This window comes from Apium graveolens, chromosome 8 (assembly GCF_009905375.1).
Source record: "Apium graveolens cultivar Ventura chromosome 8, ASM990537v1, whole genome shotgun sequence".
Taxonomy (NCBI): domain Eukaryota; kingdom Viridiplantae; phylum Streptophyta; class Magnoliopsida; order Apiales; family Apiaceae; genus Apium; species Apium graveolens.
The window spans coordinates 74,718,939-74,736,088 of record NC_133654.1 but is presented as its reverse complement, the minus strand read 5'-3'; the positions used below and the strand labels follow the sequence as shown (position 1 = coordinate 74,736,088).

At 35.0% G+C, this 17,150-nt stretch overlaps 1 protein-coding gene and 1 long non-coding RNA gene across 2 annotated transcripts; one reads left to right on the top strand and one right to left on the bottom strand.

The window, feature by feature from the left end:
- Positions 1 to 6,646: 6,646 nt before the first annotated feature.
- On the bottom strand, positions 6,647 to 14,341 carry LOC141678873 (protein HESO1-like). Its single transcript, XM_074485295.1, has 6 exons — positions 14,239 to 14,341; positions 14,061 to 14,156; positions 13,437 to 13,506; positions 8,863 to 8,994; positions 7,728 to 7,838; positions 6,647 to 7,550 (listed from the first exon to the last, which is right to left on the bottom strand). The coding sequence occupies exons 1-4, from the start codon at positions 14,302 to 14,304 to the stop codon at positions 8,975 to 8,977; spliced, it is 252 nt and encodes an 83-aa protein (XP_074341396.1). The 5' UTR covers positions 14,305 to 14,341; the 3' UTR covers positions 6,647 to 7,550; positions 7,728 to 7,838; positions 8,863 to 8,974.
- On the top strand, positions 9,582 to 11,927 carry LOC141678874 (uncharacterized). The gene is made up of 3 exons (XR_012557933.1): positions 9,582 to 9,606; positions 11,646 to 11,699; positions 11,791 to 11,927. It is a non-coding gene; the product is annotated as an uncharacterized LOC141678874 (long non-coding RNA).
- Positions 14,342 to 17,150: the final 2,809 nt, after the last annotated feature.

Genomic DNA, 17,150 nt, shown 5'->3' with positions numbered 1-17,150 from the left:
GAACACAGAACAAACGAGGGAGGGACACAGAAGCCAAACACTCACCAACAAAAGCTTTTATTAGAAGAAAGAGGGCTAGAACCCAATCTTCTACACAGGGTGCACACACTGCACAGATACATCCATCTGTATCTATGCCTTCTCAAACTCAGTTTGATGTGGCTCCAACAAATGTGGAGTCACAGCCCCATTCTCTCACAATTAACACACATCAATCACCACACACTTCATCACCATCTCTGGATGTGGATATGTTATTCCCATCAATTCCTGATTCTCCCTCTTTACAACTCAGAGAGGAGCCCCACTCAAATACAGGTGATCATCATCTTTTAGATGATTTGTTGGATCACCCGCAAATTCTTTCAGATGTAATTGAAGGATCTGTGTCACCAAAACTCAAATCAATCCACACAGATTCAACAGTTATATCACTTTCAATTTCTACTTCTTTTCCTTCTTCAATGGATATCACTCATCCGTTGACAAGTGGTTGTTCTTCAACGGATAAGCTTAACAGCAGTTATCCGTTGATACCATCAGTGTCACCTTCAACGGCTATTTCATATCCGTTGATAGTCTCTACACACACAACTGAAACAATTCCAAGTATAGAAGACATGATTACTGTACAATCACTTTTAGGACTGAGGGAAGGGAGTGACAATTTGAGTGAGAGGCTGGGTTGCACCCAGGCAAAAGGAGAGATTGAGAGCTCAAATATGCATGCTATTTCTTCCAGCATGGCAAAAGTAAGTGAGAGGAGTACCACCTTAGTAGGTGAAGGTGAGGAAGTGAGGAGTGTGAGCCAGGGGGAGCCCCTGATGCAAGAATATAGAGAAAAAGAGAGAAAGGCAGGTACAACAGATTTAAGGGTGGATCCAGCCATTGCTAGTGAGTCAATGATTGTGGATGATGCTGAAAAGGAAAGACAATTTCAGCAATATTACAAAGCTGTAATTTATAACATTTCCTTGGATGCTGACACTTTTACTCATCCTGTGTCAGCCTATCAGTTGTTGGCTGCTTAGGGCAATGAGGAGGCAGAAAAGACACTACATCTAGTACATACAACAGAATCTCTTCAAAGGGATAAAGCTGCTATTAACAAGATGCCTTCTACAGCTGATGAGTCATCTGAGGAATTTGGAGTAAATTCTGATGATGATGACTCTGTTTCTTTTGATGGAAGCATGAACTTAGGGGGAGATGAAGGCCCTAGTTTTATTCCAAATTTACCTGAATGGGCCTTGACAAAGGAGTCTACATCAGGGCAATTCAATGTCTCCTTAGTCAAACAAATCAGTACTATCCAACAGGCCATTCAGAAAACTTCACATGCTGGTACCAAGGCAATCCTTACAGCTCACCTGGACTCACTGCATCTCATGAAGTTGCAGCAAGTAAGACAGAATCTGAGTGTGGATGAACTCAAGAAGGATATTGCTGACTTGAAATCCTACAATTCTGAAAAATTGGATTCAGTCATGCCCTATGGTACAATGAAGGACTTATTGTTGAGATTAAAAAAGGATTCAAATACTGAAAAGAGGCTGGCTAAGTTAGAAGACAGAGTCCAAGTTATTGAAAATTCTGTGGCCAGCATTCTTCACAACCAACAATCTCAAACAAGTCTACTTATGCAGCTGGCAAAGGCACAAGGCTTGACCCCTCTCCTTGATGATAACAAAAAGGGGGAGAGAAAAAGGGAAGGGGAAGGAGAGCCATCTACAAAAATCCAGATATCTAAAGTGCTAGTTCCTGCCATCACTACTTCTCCAATTATGCAAATCAAAGGAAAGCCTGATGGAATTGACCTAATCCAGCTAGCAGCAGCTGAAATTCAAGTGAAAGAGCAAAGGAGGAGAATTGATGAAAGGGTGCAACAAGTGTTTGGCTCAACACAAGATAAAGCAATATCTGTGAAACATGGCATAAAGGTTGAATCAATCATTATGGAGCACAAGCCAGAAAGGAGGAATAAGGTTGGAGAGACTTCTTTCAAGAATCTAAAACCTATAGTTCTCAAGCCCAACACTAGATCCAGCAAGGACTCCACAAAGAACCCCCTAGACTTTGCTCAGATGAAAGAAGTGGACTTTCCTCTTCCAAAGCCTGATGAAGACAAAGTTTTGGGTGCTAACATCATAAAGTACAAGGAGACCAAGGACATAGTTGAAAGAATGAAAATGGCCATTATCTTTAGAGAGAGAAAGAGGATCTGTGTGATGCAAGGACATCCCAAATTCCCAAAGGCCGAGAGGGAAGAAACCAAAAGGTTGAAGAAAGAAGCTGAAAAACTCAAGGCTGACAAAAGAGCACAAGCAAAGCTTGAACAACAGCTAAAGTCAAGTCAAGTTGAAGGAGAGAAAGGAATTGAAGTCAGGGGTGAAAACAAGATTGCAAACCTAGATGAGGTTTTTGGGAGTATATTTGGTGAGAGTATGGAGGAAAGAGAGGAATGGCAGAAGGGAAACAGAAGAAAGGCCAAGGCACATAGAAGGAGTGAAGATAACACTGAAGAAACTAAATCAATATCTAAACCACTACCCTCCATACCTGAACCTTGTGTTGTTGATCCCACTATAAACATCCATGGTAAACTAATCATCCCAAGAGAGGAACCTATTGATTGGGACACCATCAAATTGCCTATCTTTTTAACCACTCTTCCACTACCAAAGAAACAGAAAAGAAAATCCAAATCTACACCTCCCCTAACCTCTAAGAAATTCACTCAAAAACAAAAACCTAAGCCTAAGCCACCCATTTCTAAAGATGATTATGTTCACATCTGTGACATAAAAGAAATTTCAGACATTGAACTTTATCTGGATGAGCTAGAGGATGTAAGGGGAATAGCTGCCTACAGACAGCTACCAGAGAGATTGGTGTTCAGATACAAAGGAGCTGGGGAAAGAACATGGCCTCTCCACAGGATTCTGAATGAAGGCTACTCTACCTTGATCAGAGTCTTTTCAGCCATACAAAAGGGTTCTGGCTTTACCAGGACCGCCAAGACTGAAATTCTCAACAAGATTGCCAACATAAGGAAAACTTGGAGGGAGCCCAATGCTTTGCCCAGAACTTTACTCATTCAAGAAAGGGGAATTACAATCCACAAATCACCTCATTGGTTGATGGAATTTAGAGATGATAAAGGAGTCAGAAGATTTTTCAGACTTGAAGACCAACTCAAGATTGCCAGCAATGAAACTCTCAAGGAAATGCAATCTAAGTTGGATATCAGTGATGAAGATGAAGCTGAATTCTACAGACAACTCCAACTCCAAATTGAGGAAAATGACAAAGGGCTAGGAAAGAAAACAAGGGAACAAAGAAGAAAAAGATGATTTGCTCAGACTAGAGGAGCACCCTTGGAAATTCTGTAAATCTTCAATTACCTCCTAGTACATACACTTTTGCAGCACTTTTAAATTTCTACTTAGTTTCAATTCATATATTTGTTAAGTGTTTTGTTATCATCAAGTTAACCCTGAATTTATGTCTACAATTCTTATAGACATAAATAGGGGGAGATTGTTAGGAATATATGTGCATTAGTTTAATGATATGTTTAACAAAACACTTAAGTAGAAGTTTAGTGTTTGTAGCCTCAACGGATAAGACCACTTTGGCTATCCGTTGATGGTGCAGCTTTACTTAGAAATAAGTCTAGTGTTGTAGCACATTTCAGTCTCTGTATTTAAGATATAATTCTTAGAAGTTGAGAGAAAATATAAGTCATGTTGACTACTAGAAGATATGCAAATAGGAAGGCCAATTGTAAATATTTCATGCCTTGTAATTTTGTATAAATGAAGTGGTATCAACGGATATCTTAAAGACCTTCAACGGATGAGAAATAAAGCTTCAACGGATGTCTCCAAAGTTTCAACGGATAGAGTTTCAACTGCTAACACATCAACGGATAAAGCCATCAACGGATGAAGGCTTCAACGGATGTTCTGTTAAATAACAGTTGATAAGTGGTAGTTGTAAAAGCAGACAGAGGCACATGGGTTGACAGAGATAACTGAAATATGGAAGCCTAATTTCAGGAACATCAGAAAAAGCAGCCGTTCTACTCTAGTACAAAGAGGCAATAGTCAACAAAGTACTTGAGTGATATGGAGAAGAAACAAGTGGAGAACTTATTTTATTATTGTATTTTTATCTTTGTCTTCACTTGTACACTTGGTGATATATAAACCAAGTAGCAGCTAGTAATTAGATAAGAATTTTTCCAGTGCTGTTTAGAAAAATCTTGAGAGAAAAATTATCTAGTTTGTACTAGGATGCAGCTGTGATCAACATCTTGAATCACAGATTTTCTGAAATACCATCTCTGGTGGAACAACAATCCACCAGAAAAGTTTTTAAGGTCTGTTATGTTCTTTACATTAGTGCTTGAATATATATCTGTCTGTATTAGCTTAAAGCAATTCACACACTTGTTTATCTTGAACACAAAGCCTTTAAAACTGCTCAAAACTTGAAAAAGTTTTGAGATTTACATTCAACCCCCCTTTTGTAAATCTCATTGTTAGTCCACTAGGAATAACAGTAATCAGTTACGCTGTATCTGTAGATCATACAGTTCTGTATCATTATCATAAAGAAGTTAAATATTATTCTTGTTGAGAACAAGTCTTTCCCAATCTTTTCACTTAGCTTTCAAATTGATGTTATATCTGCTGCATTTTGTTTATTTTTCTTCAAGTGGATTGCCTAATGACATGTAAGTTGCGCCTTGAAGTTAATCTAGCCTAGTTTTATACTTCAGATTCGGAATATGACAGGAGACGAACAAGGAGATTGTGAAGATAAACAGCTATGATTTGTGTTGTACCACAGTCTCGAAAACTATTGCATAGACAATACTTGTACTGATACTAATCATTTACTTGGGTTATGAACTGGGATAAGGCCTAAGAAAATCATGAAAATGGAAAGGAAACAAATAACGGGCAGAAGATATACTGTATTGCATTTGATGCAGAAATTGGCATTTTACAAGTTCAGTAAAAAGTAAAAACAATTACTTGTTGGTTGTTCAGATATACACAGCTAGTTTCTGTATTGTATCACTAACTTGTAACTAAACTATGATGAAGATGGAAGCTGCAATTCAATAGTTAGTTTTCTAACAACTTAGATGTACAAAATTACCGGGAAAGCTTTAAGATGATCGAGCTCTTGAAATGGGACTTAAAGCATACTAGGTGGCAGTACTATGCATAGACTTCATCCAAGGCTCGGCTCGGCTCCAGCATCAAAGCCAATGTCCTCGTCTTCATTGGACGATACGGTAAGAGCATCCGCAGCGGCAGAACCGCTTTTCTCAACTTCCAGACCCCACAAGTCAGCCACCACAAAAATTGGTCAATTACTTCCTTTTCACTCTTTCCAAAATAATATTAATATTGTATTCATATTATAGGCCCCTTAAACCTCTTATGATGAATATATATACCAAAGGTGCATATTTCATATGCTTTTACATTACTTTTACATTTAAATAATATAAATAATGTTTATTTTTATTTTTATTTTTGTACAACGGCAACTAAGACCGCGCCGCTGGTGCTCTAACAACCTCGTATGGATTTAGGCCCCTCCTACATCCCCACAGATTATAACCTACGTAGCTTCATTAAAAAAACGTGCAACTCCTTTATCGTGGCTCCCTTTTTATGGTATAAATATCAGTTGCGTTAAGAAATCTGGTAAAACTGAACTTCGTCAAGAAAACAAGAGGGAGCCCCTTTATTGAGAACACGTAAAACATGACAGGGCTATTAACAATGTGTCGTACCCAGTGTTCTAAAAAACGGGAATCGGAATTGTTCGGTAGAGGGATTTTTCAGTGATTAATCGGATAATCGGTGATTAATCGGATTGATTAATCGGAGTTATAATCGGAATAAATTTATTTAGTAAATAATAAAAAATAATTCTATTTAAATGTCATTACCCTTCCATAAGATTTATAAAACTAAAACCACATGTCATTAATTCAGTATTAATGTTTTAATAGTAAGATTTATAAAAAAAAAAACTACTATCACGAGTCCATAAATGATATTTAAGTAATTTATACTAATTATCTACTACTAACTACTATTACTTGATAATTAGAAATTATTATGTACAAATTCAAATCTTAAGATTTTAAATTACTACCTACTTGATATTTAAGTGATAACTATTGAATAAATTTAGAATACCAAAATTGTGAATCTATTGAGTAAGCAAGTTGAGTATTGAGATTTGAGAATAATTCATTAAGGATTTGTATAGAGGATTTAGGGATTTGTATAGAGTCAAGATATTAATATATTATTATCATTATTAATTATTAAATGTTAAATGTTAATGATTATTTTAACAAAACTTTATTTTTTAAAAAAAAATATTTTTTTTATTAATTTCAAACTTTGACCGATTCGGCCGATTTTTGACCCGATTCGGCCGATTTTTTCCGAACTGCCCGACTTTTGACCAATTTTTCAAAAACCGTACTTTGACCCGATTAACGATTAATCGAGACAGGACCCGTCCAAACTCCGATTAATCGGTTAATCGGCCGATTTTTAGAACACTGGTTGTACCCAAGAACGCTAAAAAATCTGCCAACAAGTCATTATTTAAATGTCAGAAAAACTAGAAATAAGCTATTATTCAAAAAATCAGAGTTGATCCGTGAAATCTTCAATGCAGCAGCCAAAACAATGGTTTCCTTTCAGGACTATCTAGTACACCCCCACCCACACCACTCACACAGTTTTTAAAAGGAAACTGTAGCACAATTGTACAGCTCTGTGTCCACGGACACTGAACAAGCAATCTTTCTCATAGACTAAAGAAAAAAAAATCAATGTACAGCAAAATCTAGGCGAAAACTTGACGCAAAAATGAGCACAAAAACAACTTCCTAATTTACAATTAAGGATGCCTTTAACTGTTGGGTTTTGACCTCCAAGTCTGTTGAATTCGATTGTAATTTGCTTGAACTGCTCTGTTAAAGTTTACGTGGTGGGGGCGGATGTCAGCCGCTGTGTTTTGATTTGATTGAACTGGTCTGTGCATGTTCGGATTGAGGTTAACCACTGTGTTTTGATTTGATGGAACCGGTCTGTAAATGTTCGGATTGAGGTTAACCACTGTGTTTTGATTTGATGGAACTGGTCTGTGCATGTTCCGATTGAGGTTAACCACTGTGTTTTGATTTGATGGAACGGGTCTGTGCATGTTCGGATTGAGGTTAACTACTGTGCTGCGAGAATGATGTGCCTGTAAAGGTGATGATAAAGCCCTGTCTATCTGTGGCTGATAGTTTCCAGGATTATTTGAATTTCTGGCTGTTGCTGATCTTGTCTCATATGATAATCGATCTCGCTTGATTAGCGCAGCAAGGAGAGTGCTCCGATTATGATTATGTGAGGTAAGTTTAAAGTAGGTTGTCCGAAAAGCATCTGCTATTCTTATTAGATGTTTGTCAATACACTCCTTGCAGTATTAACAGGCTGCTCAAAAGGATCCTCAACCTAAGAATACATTATAAATAAGTTAAATATGGAGGTTGGGATAGAATGTATTCAGCAGGTAAATAATTGATTCATTTAAGAAAGACATGCCATCAGTGTGTGTGGGAGAAAACGTCTGTAACAAAATCTGGAAGTAAAGGAATACCAGAAGGGGATGCATGGGGGGATGTAACATACATAAAGTGCATACGTTCTGGGTAGCCATGTCATGTTGCTCCCTATATCTTCCCACTGTCCAGAGTAAGGGCTAATGCCTTGGATTGAAGCCCTCGTATTAATGTCAGAAAACTGCAAAAGACAACAAAAAGAAAGTATCATGCTCATAAGTCACAGATACCAGAATGCTAATATGCAAATTTCCAAGATTATCATCAGGGAAAATTAGTGGCTGGTGATATGGTGCAATTTCTAACTAAAAAGCAACATCAGTGCAATTTCCTGAGGTTCTCTCTATCTAATTTTTTTTTTTAGGTTGTAGTTCCAAACCACACCCAAGTTCCAAATCATATGATAGATAAGATAGTTTGCACTGCAAGTGAAGCGATATTTATCATGAAAAAATAATTAATCAATATAGATAACATAGATGACTCGTATATATCATAAACAAACACAACGTAGTACAACCTTACAAGCCACGATTAATCTATGAAGTAGGCATGTAAACTACAAGATTTAAACATCTTTCATGCTAAATACCAAAACCAAATCAAAACAAAAAAATCGAGGGAGTCCGAGTTATGCACAATTTATTATTGGTAGAACAGTACAATGAGTAAAGAGAATGAACCAAATATTTGTGAAATTCAAAATTCAGGAGCTGCAGAGACCGAACTATAACTATAAGTGACACACTTACAAAGTATAAACTTTTTAAATATTTGTGACAATCAAAATTCAGGAGCTGCAGAGACCGAACTATAAGTGACAAACTAACAAAGTATAACCTTTCTGAAGAAATGCACGAGCAATATAAATAATGGGTGCTTTTACGAGAATTTTAATCTGGCCAAGACTTCTTTTACTGATTAAAAATAATGGCAAAAACATGTCCAATATATAAATCTGCAACGGTATAGTTGAAAGTTCTGGAACTTGCTATGATATCCACTAAAAGGTTCATACTATTAACTAATATATATATATATATATGTGGTAATAAAGTGAATCTATATTTAAGCTATTATCTTAAGTACTGTTATATACATGTAAACCATAAATTGAATTGTGTTTGTCATTTTTGGCAGGTCATAAATTCATAGTTGTCTAAATTATATGCCAAAATATGTTTGGAGATCAAAAAGATAAGTACCTTCGCGAAAAAAGAAATGAGCAGAGTAGATAAAGAACTTTCGTTTATCTGCCTAGACTTATCCAATCGAAACTTGTTTATGTTTGCAGCACATATTTCTTCAACATGTTTCTCAGCAAACAGTTCTCAAACCTGTATAGAAACCATCATTATCTTATTCAGTGAAATCTATTTTCGAACTTGGAACTGCAAAATTCTAAAAGTGCTTTCACGTTTTCATGCAACCAGGATTCTATCTTACTTCATACCAAAAAAGATAATATATAAATTAAACCAACACTACTACAAATTTGAACTTAGGAGACACTACTTAAATAGCTCTTTTTTTTATGTGCTATGCAAGAAAGCAACTTACATAACGTTTTTCAAAAAAATGCTATGCAAGGTCATACCAAGTAAAATTAAAAATATACATAAATTAAAAATTAATACTAACATAGCGTTTATTTGGCAAGTGCTATGTAAGTTTTAAGTTGTATGGCGTTTGGGCAAGTGTTATATATGATAGTGTATGCTAAGTAATTAATTTTATTTTTAATTTATTTTTAAATACCTAGTTAACGGTTTTAGAAGCGCTAGTGAAGTAAACGTATTGTAAGTTATCAAAAAGGAGTACTTTATTTCTTCAACACAATGCGTCTGTCCGTCCCCGCACTGATCGAGGCAATTCATAGAACCAGTCTGGGAAAATTGAGCAAGCACTTTGAACCTCCATCGGAAAAGTTTTTCCGGATCTTCTCTGAGGTATGGTGTCTGGGTCTTTATCAATCACTCTGCCTTAAATTCGAACAAATTAATCAAACGAATTTCATAGAGCCAATCCTGACCATCATGTTAATCTTATACGATTTGTGAGTATCCTGCCTTCATATCACACTCATATCAATTCGTGAGTATTCAAATTATGGGTTTCCTAATTTAGGGTTTTCGATTAGGTTTTTTTAACTTGATGGATTTTTAATTTTAGAGGTTTTAATTAGGGGTTATTCTTCACTTGTTTTCCCTGTTTTAGTACTGCATCTGGCATGCTTAGTTAGAGGTTTATCTTTTGTGTTTAATTTAGTTGTTCATAATTAGACCAAATGAAGGTGCTTGATGCTGATATGAGCAACCCAACTTATATACCTGACATAACTATATTATCTCAGTTGCGATAATATGCACATCCTTATATTTATAGAATTGATCTTATCCCAGAAAGAGAGCTAATCCTGAACATTTTTTTGATTGTAGTCACTGTGTCTTCCTGGATTCCATGATACTTGGAATTAGCCATGTTATTCACATCAATTTTTCTAGATGTGAAAAGATATGATTGAAAATTAGAGGTTTCACACATAAGTATAATTTATATTTACCATAATGACTTATTTACTTTGTAAGAGTTTGCAATTGAAAGATAATCTAAATTTGGTCCGGCCTTGATCAATGTTGTTAGTCACCCTAGTTTTTCTTATCTTCTTTGGAAAAATCAGAATATAAGTTTCAAAATTTCAGTAAATTTATTTGGTTAATGTTGAGTTTGATTGAGAATCTATAGATGTTATTCGTGTAGGTCGTTTCTCTATGTTCTTTAGAGTTTAAAAAAAGCACAAGAGAGGGTAAAATTTCTGCAAAGAAATGATCAAAAGTCTTGTATTTTAAGATTTTGGAAATTTGACGCCCCAAGAGGGTGGCAAAGGTGTGGTTGAGGAATACTTGAAGAGGGGAGGACCTTCTGATAAAAAAAAACACACTCTAAAATTTACCTATAATTTAAGTGAAGATCTTCTCTGATTTTCCAGTCCTGTCACAAAAATAGCAAGTTTTAATGACCATTTATATAAGTATAATATGTGTTTACCATAATTATTGCCAGTTTGGGAACCCCACTAAGAAATCTCAAAGATCATTTTTAGAATTCCAAAGTATAGTCTAGTTTATATTTGGTAGCTTAAATACTGGGAAGTTGAAAGCTAGTGCGATTTTGGTAGCCTTATAGTAGAATTCAGAGAACAAGATACTCTCGAAAGCTCTAAACTCGATGTAAGTACGTAGTAGTAGTAGTAGTAGTTTAAAGCATGGACAACCAATATTGGTAAAGGTATGTTTTTATACTTCTGAAAATCATAGTAATACATACTATAGTCTATATATACCGATTGAGATATATTTGTCACTTTGACAGAGGCGTGTACATTTTCATGTTTATTTAAGTTTACTACGGTGTCATACCTAAGTTTTACATTTTCGTATTTCGCCTTGATAGCATTTTCTCCCTTTTATTATTCCATTACATCATTTCATTTATCTTTATAGTAGTGCTGGCATCTACGGTGAAGCCTAATAGTGCTAATCCAGAAATGGTTTATCACACTATTGACTTTAAACCGTGCAGAAGAGAGCTAGACCTTTATTGCCAAATGGTCTTGTCATTATTCTGCAAGGAACCTAGATTTCCATCCAGTGTAATAAACTTTTCTTCTTGGTTAGATTTAACTTAGTTTTTATACGAACTTAGAATTGAGGGAAATGCCTGATTTTCTATCTTTTATATTTCAGTCAGAACAAACAAAGGCTATACTATATTGTGGAAAGTAGGCAACTAGAAGGTGTAAGTTTCTAAAAACTTTGAAGTTTATTACTGAATTAATACTATTCTTGATAAAAATTTAGTTGATGTTGCAATGGGGATAACATTGAACCCTCACAATAATCCATAATTCCAATTTCTTAAAACTCTTATGAGAATTTAATGTATGTATCATTCTAAAGATCTTGAAATGAGCTAATCATATTTGCAGGGTGCAGACCGCATATGTATGATGCAAAAGAAAATGTGGCAGATGATTCAAATGGTACGTTTAGTTATTAATATTTCACGTGTCAATTTTGTCTTAACCAAGACTAAGCCTGCATTGATTGACTTGGTAATATTAAATGATGCAGACGCATTTTTTATTGATTCAGCCTTGCAACAATCCATGTTTATATTTACATACCATGGGTGCAGAGAATATATCTTCGATTAAGATGAAGCCAGCTGCAATTCATACAATCTACAGATACACATATGTATCAATTTTAAGAGTGGAAAATTGGCTGAGAATTTGATTACAGTTGGATGCTATATTGTTTCTCAAGAACAAATAGCTAAAGAAGTAGATTTTGATGTTTTACTGTAACATGCTGATATTTGAATTTTTTTGAAGTATGCTATTTTATTGTAACATTTTGATATCTGGAATTAATTTGGGTTATAGCGAAGCAATACGAGTTGCTAGTCTAATTTTATATCGGAATTGGTTATAGCCTATTTATAACTGTAGTTGTGAAATGTTTTTGTAAAAATAATAGTGGCTGAAAAAACAATTAAACTGGGATTTTGAAAAAAGTGCAATAGAAATATTTATTTTATTTAAATGGTGGACTACTTGCACAGCGATTTTAAAGAGCTACGTAAGTAGGTAGAGTTTTCAATTTAATAGTCTTAGATAGCGTTTGAAGAAATGCTGATGTAGTGTTTCGCTTAGGTAGAACGTACTTGCATAGCTCTTTCAAGAAGTGTTATCTAAGTAATGAACTTGGATAGCACAAAAAAAAGTGTTATGTAACTGGATTTCACTTGCATAGCACTGGCTTACATAGTACTTGAAAGTGCTATGCAAGTTCAAAAAATGAATATTATGCAAGTTAAAATGTGTAGTAGTGCAATAAATTAGAACCTTAATTAACTGACATAAATTTCAAACGATGATATTCCCTACCAAAACAGATGATTTTCAGATCGCATGATGTTAATCTTCCTACCAAAACAGATGATTTTCAGATTGCAGGATGTTAATCTCTGCACATATTTTTACATCATGCAATCATCATGAAATGCATGAAGTTTAAATCACAGCGATAAATCTCTAGGATTTTCAGTACATGTTTTAAATTAAACCCTATACATAAAATGACTAAATTTTTTTGTACCCACATATGAAATATATATAGTGTTTGTACCCCTTACGTCTAAAAAAGATTACTGAATTAGCCTGCAATACGATCTCTGAGGACTTCAGCAATAGAAAGCCCTATTATATTTAAACAACTTGATTTACCATAGAGGGTACAATATATCCTGTATCTATATTGTGTAATTTTGGAATCAGATTTTTAGCCCCCAATTAGACTCTTAGCTTGACCCCATTAAATTAGGTTTTAACAGGCTAAGTTAGTAGTCAGTAGTCAGTACACTGTAAGCCGATGTACCATCATTTCACTTGTTGCCGTCAGTTTATATTCAGAACATACACCTTATAGTTATATATAACTAAACTAAACCAAGCAAACCCAGCATTTCCCACTCGAAACCAAAGATATGCACTACAACCACTACATATATATATAGAGAGAGATGAGATATTCATATTTAAGAATTTGAATTAGGCAGGGGCAGGCACATAATACTCCAATGAGATATGTTCATCAAATTGAGAGTGAGGCAGGAAAGTTTAGCTAGACTTGCATTTCAAATATAACAAGCAAAAATATAAAAAAAATGTAACTAAATGTTGTCCAATAATATATAAATTTATCATAAAGGGTACCTTTAAGGTCATCCGACAAATTTCCTGGATATATATCTTTAAGAGGAGGTAGAATTGCAGGTACGCATGTCTGTGCGAAATATTGGAGAATGGTATCAAGATAAACAATGTAGAAGTTCAGACTTTCATGTTATAATAAACATAATATTAAATTAGCCAAAAAAATTAAGCAACCAAGCTCTTATACTAAAATAACTTTTGTATAGACCAGAAGACATGTGGAAAATCCGTTATATACTAGAATCATCCAAAAAAAATACAAGAGTCGAATTATAGATACTAATTAAGCAATCAAGCTCTTATACTAAAATAACATTTCTATAGACCAGAAGACCATTTGGAAAATCAGTTATATACCAAAATCATCCAAAACAAACACAAGCATCAAATTATTCTAAGCTATTTATGCACAAGGCAAAATCCTAAAAAAGGATACTAATTACATGATGCCAAAAACAATTTGATATGCTATGTTGTCTTCCCTTTATGCACGTTTTAATTATTATGATGTCTTTTAATCATTACTTGTTATCCTTCTAAACTTTAAAAATAACTACTCACTTGATTGGAAACCATTTACAGTGCAGCAAATTTATTAAACACAAATAGAAGATACTGATATACCTGAAAATGAAAGATAATCAGCAAACTGAGAGAATATGAATTCAAAGACCCAGACTTTGAATCATTGATATCATGTGCTTTGGCCCATTCCTTGACCTGTACATAAAAAAGGGTCAAAATGGTCCTTATACAGTTATACTTCCCAAGATAGCACTTATTCTTTGACATGGGGACATACTAGCAAAACCATATCACGAAAGCGTCCATCAATATCATTGATCCAGAACAGCAACTTGGACTTCATTTGACCGTTCAAATTATTGATGGAGATATCACAAGAGATATTTGAAGGTTGTGCTCCAACTTTAAGATGGGTACTCTAGCATTACCAATATATTTGAGCTTACGCCACGTACCTGCAGAAAGTCCTTGTTATAATATTAAAACAGATGTGTCCTAAGAATATCAAATTCAATAGTTCGTTTAATTAGCTCATGCAGAAAGTTGTGCCCAACTTTAAGATGGGATCAGTTAATTTCTTATCCATATCCAAGATCGTCCACAGTTCCTGATGATATATTAGTGTTAATTTCTTATGAGTGCATTCTGTGCACTGTAAAAACTTGAGCAATCATTCTTCCTCTACATGACAAGCAAAGGCACATCAAAGTTTTGTACATTCATATAATTCAGGGTTAAATGCACTTTGCACCCTCTTATTTTGTTTCAAAAACAAATGTGTATCAAGAGTATTGGAAACTCAGTTTGCACCCCTCTACTTCAACCCGCCAAATCAGGAAGCACCCCTTTGACTGTTATAATTAAAAAAGTAAGGGGTAAAATGGGAATTTCAGTAAAATATTAACTAAACTAAATTTCTTATTTTTCAGATTATATTAAAAACTGAACTTTATTATTATAGCTATAAAATAAGAACTTTAAAATTTTCGAATAATACTATTTAGTTGAGTTTCAAATTTAGTTATAATAATGCCAAAAATTATATAATTTTACCAAAAGTAAATTCAAAATGACTTTTTATATTTTTTTAATTATATACTTAATTTAAATCTAATTGTTTCATTTTTAATTCTTTGACGTCATTATTATTTCATGTGCATTTAATAAAAATATTTTGGTCAATATTAATATTTAATATAAAAGAAATCATTTTTATAAATATTTTAACTTGTATTTGAAATTCTAACTAAAATTTATTTACATTTTAAAATGAAATTCCAGTTTTACCCCTTATCATTTTAATTATAATCTGCAAAAGGGTGCATACTGACTTAGCAAGTCGAAGTTGAGGGGTGCAAGTTGTATTTCTGAAAGTTCTGATACAAAATTGTTTTTTTCAACTTTGTTTGAGGGTACAAAGTGCATTTAACTCTATAAATCAAGAATATAACATTTTTGTCATGAATTTCTCTAACAAATAAATGTTTCATTATGTATTTATATTCTTAAGCTTATCACAAAACCATTTACTTTCTTTGCATGTATATGATCCATCTAGTTGTCCAAAGCCTGTCCTACAATCTTTATAGGAAATCTGTATTCCAAATATCTCCACCATTCTTCGTCATACATTTATCTAGCAGAAATGGTTGGTTCGATCCGTTCAGAAAATGCTGCTCCGCTAAATATTTTGGTGGTTGTTTGCGATATTTTAAAAAACTTTGGCATTTCCAAGTATTAGCAGCATCTATGAATTGAACACATCAAAGCAACCATCCTCGTGTAGTATTAATGACAAAGAATGACTAAAATATGCAAAATACACATTGCCAACAGGACAATATTCAAAAAAAGGCATCATACACAGTGCAGGGAACCCACATAAGGCACCTGTGCTGTTAACTTATTCAAGGAAAATACCAAGGACAAGAAAAGAGAAACAGAGCAAGACCAGGGCAGTTTGGTAATTTAAAAAGACAGGGGCAGTTTGGTAACTCCAGCGGGGAGTAGATAGAATCAGAATTGTGATTACTTATTCGGGGAAGAGGAAAATTAGGGTTATGTGGAGTTTTATTACAGTGCTTATGTAGGAGAGACCATCATCTCGAACGATTGGCGAGGCTCTATTGTTCTTGTCGATAATAGGAGTCATATCTTGTTCATTTCCTGTTAAACATTATTATTATTATCTAGTATCGAAGTTATATACCTGTGCAACTATTTAAGTAGTAGAAGTGAGTTTGATTCACAGCAAAATCTGGTATCAGAGCAGTAGATCGATGGTGCCAAAGGATACAAAACAACGTTTGGATGAGCTGGAACAAGGGGTTACATCCATACACAACACGATCCGTACAACCGTGGCTGAAGAAGTGTCGGCGGCGTTAAAAGCTGCAGTGGCAGCGATGGAACAAGCACTGGCAAATAGGTTTCTATCTTGTATGGAAGAGACACTGAAGAGGCAGGAGAATAAGCTAGAAGAGGCTACAATTCGTTTGGAGGGACGAATTAGCCACTCTAGAGAACACCAGGAGTCTTTAATTACATCAATAAAGGAGAATCAAGTGAAATTTCAAAGATAGATGCAGTTACTATAACTGGGCTTCAGTCGACGCACATGGGTCTGTCAAAGAATTTAGAGAAGAGCATCAATCAGGTTGGGTTACAGGGTTCTGTAAAAAATGGGGGCTTAGCAGTGGGGGAAAGCAGTAATTCGAGTGGGACGCCTATTGGGGAAGAGGGACATGGAGGCGTCGGGTCGGGTGGAGGACCTGGTGGAGGAATGGGTTTTAATGGAGGTTTTGCAGGGGGGTCAAATTGGAGGTTCAAACGGTTAGACTTACCCCTATTTGATGGTACCAACCCGGATGTTGGATATTGCGGGCAGAGCGGTATTTCAACTTCTACCGCCTAAGTGAAGAAGAGAAGATAGAAGCCACAGTGGTAGCATTGGAGGGGCAAGCCTTAATTTGGTTCCAATGGGAACACGTAGAAGGCCAATTGAACGCTGGGAACAAGTGAAATTGCTTCTCCGACGTCAATCAGGTCAGTGGCAAATGGAACGCTGCAGGAACAATGGTTGGGACACACAACCAAACAGGTACGGTTTCTGAGTACAGATTAAAATTTATAGAGTTACTTGCACCCTTAGAGAATGTATCGAAGGAGTTGGCGTTGGGTCAGTTTCTT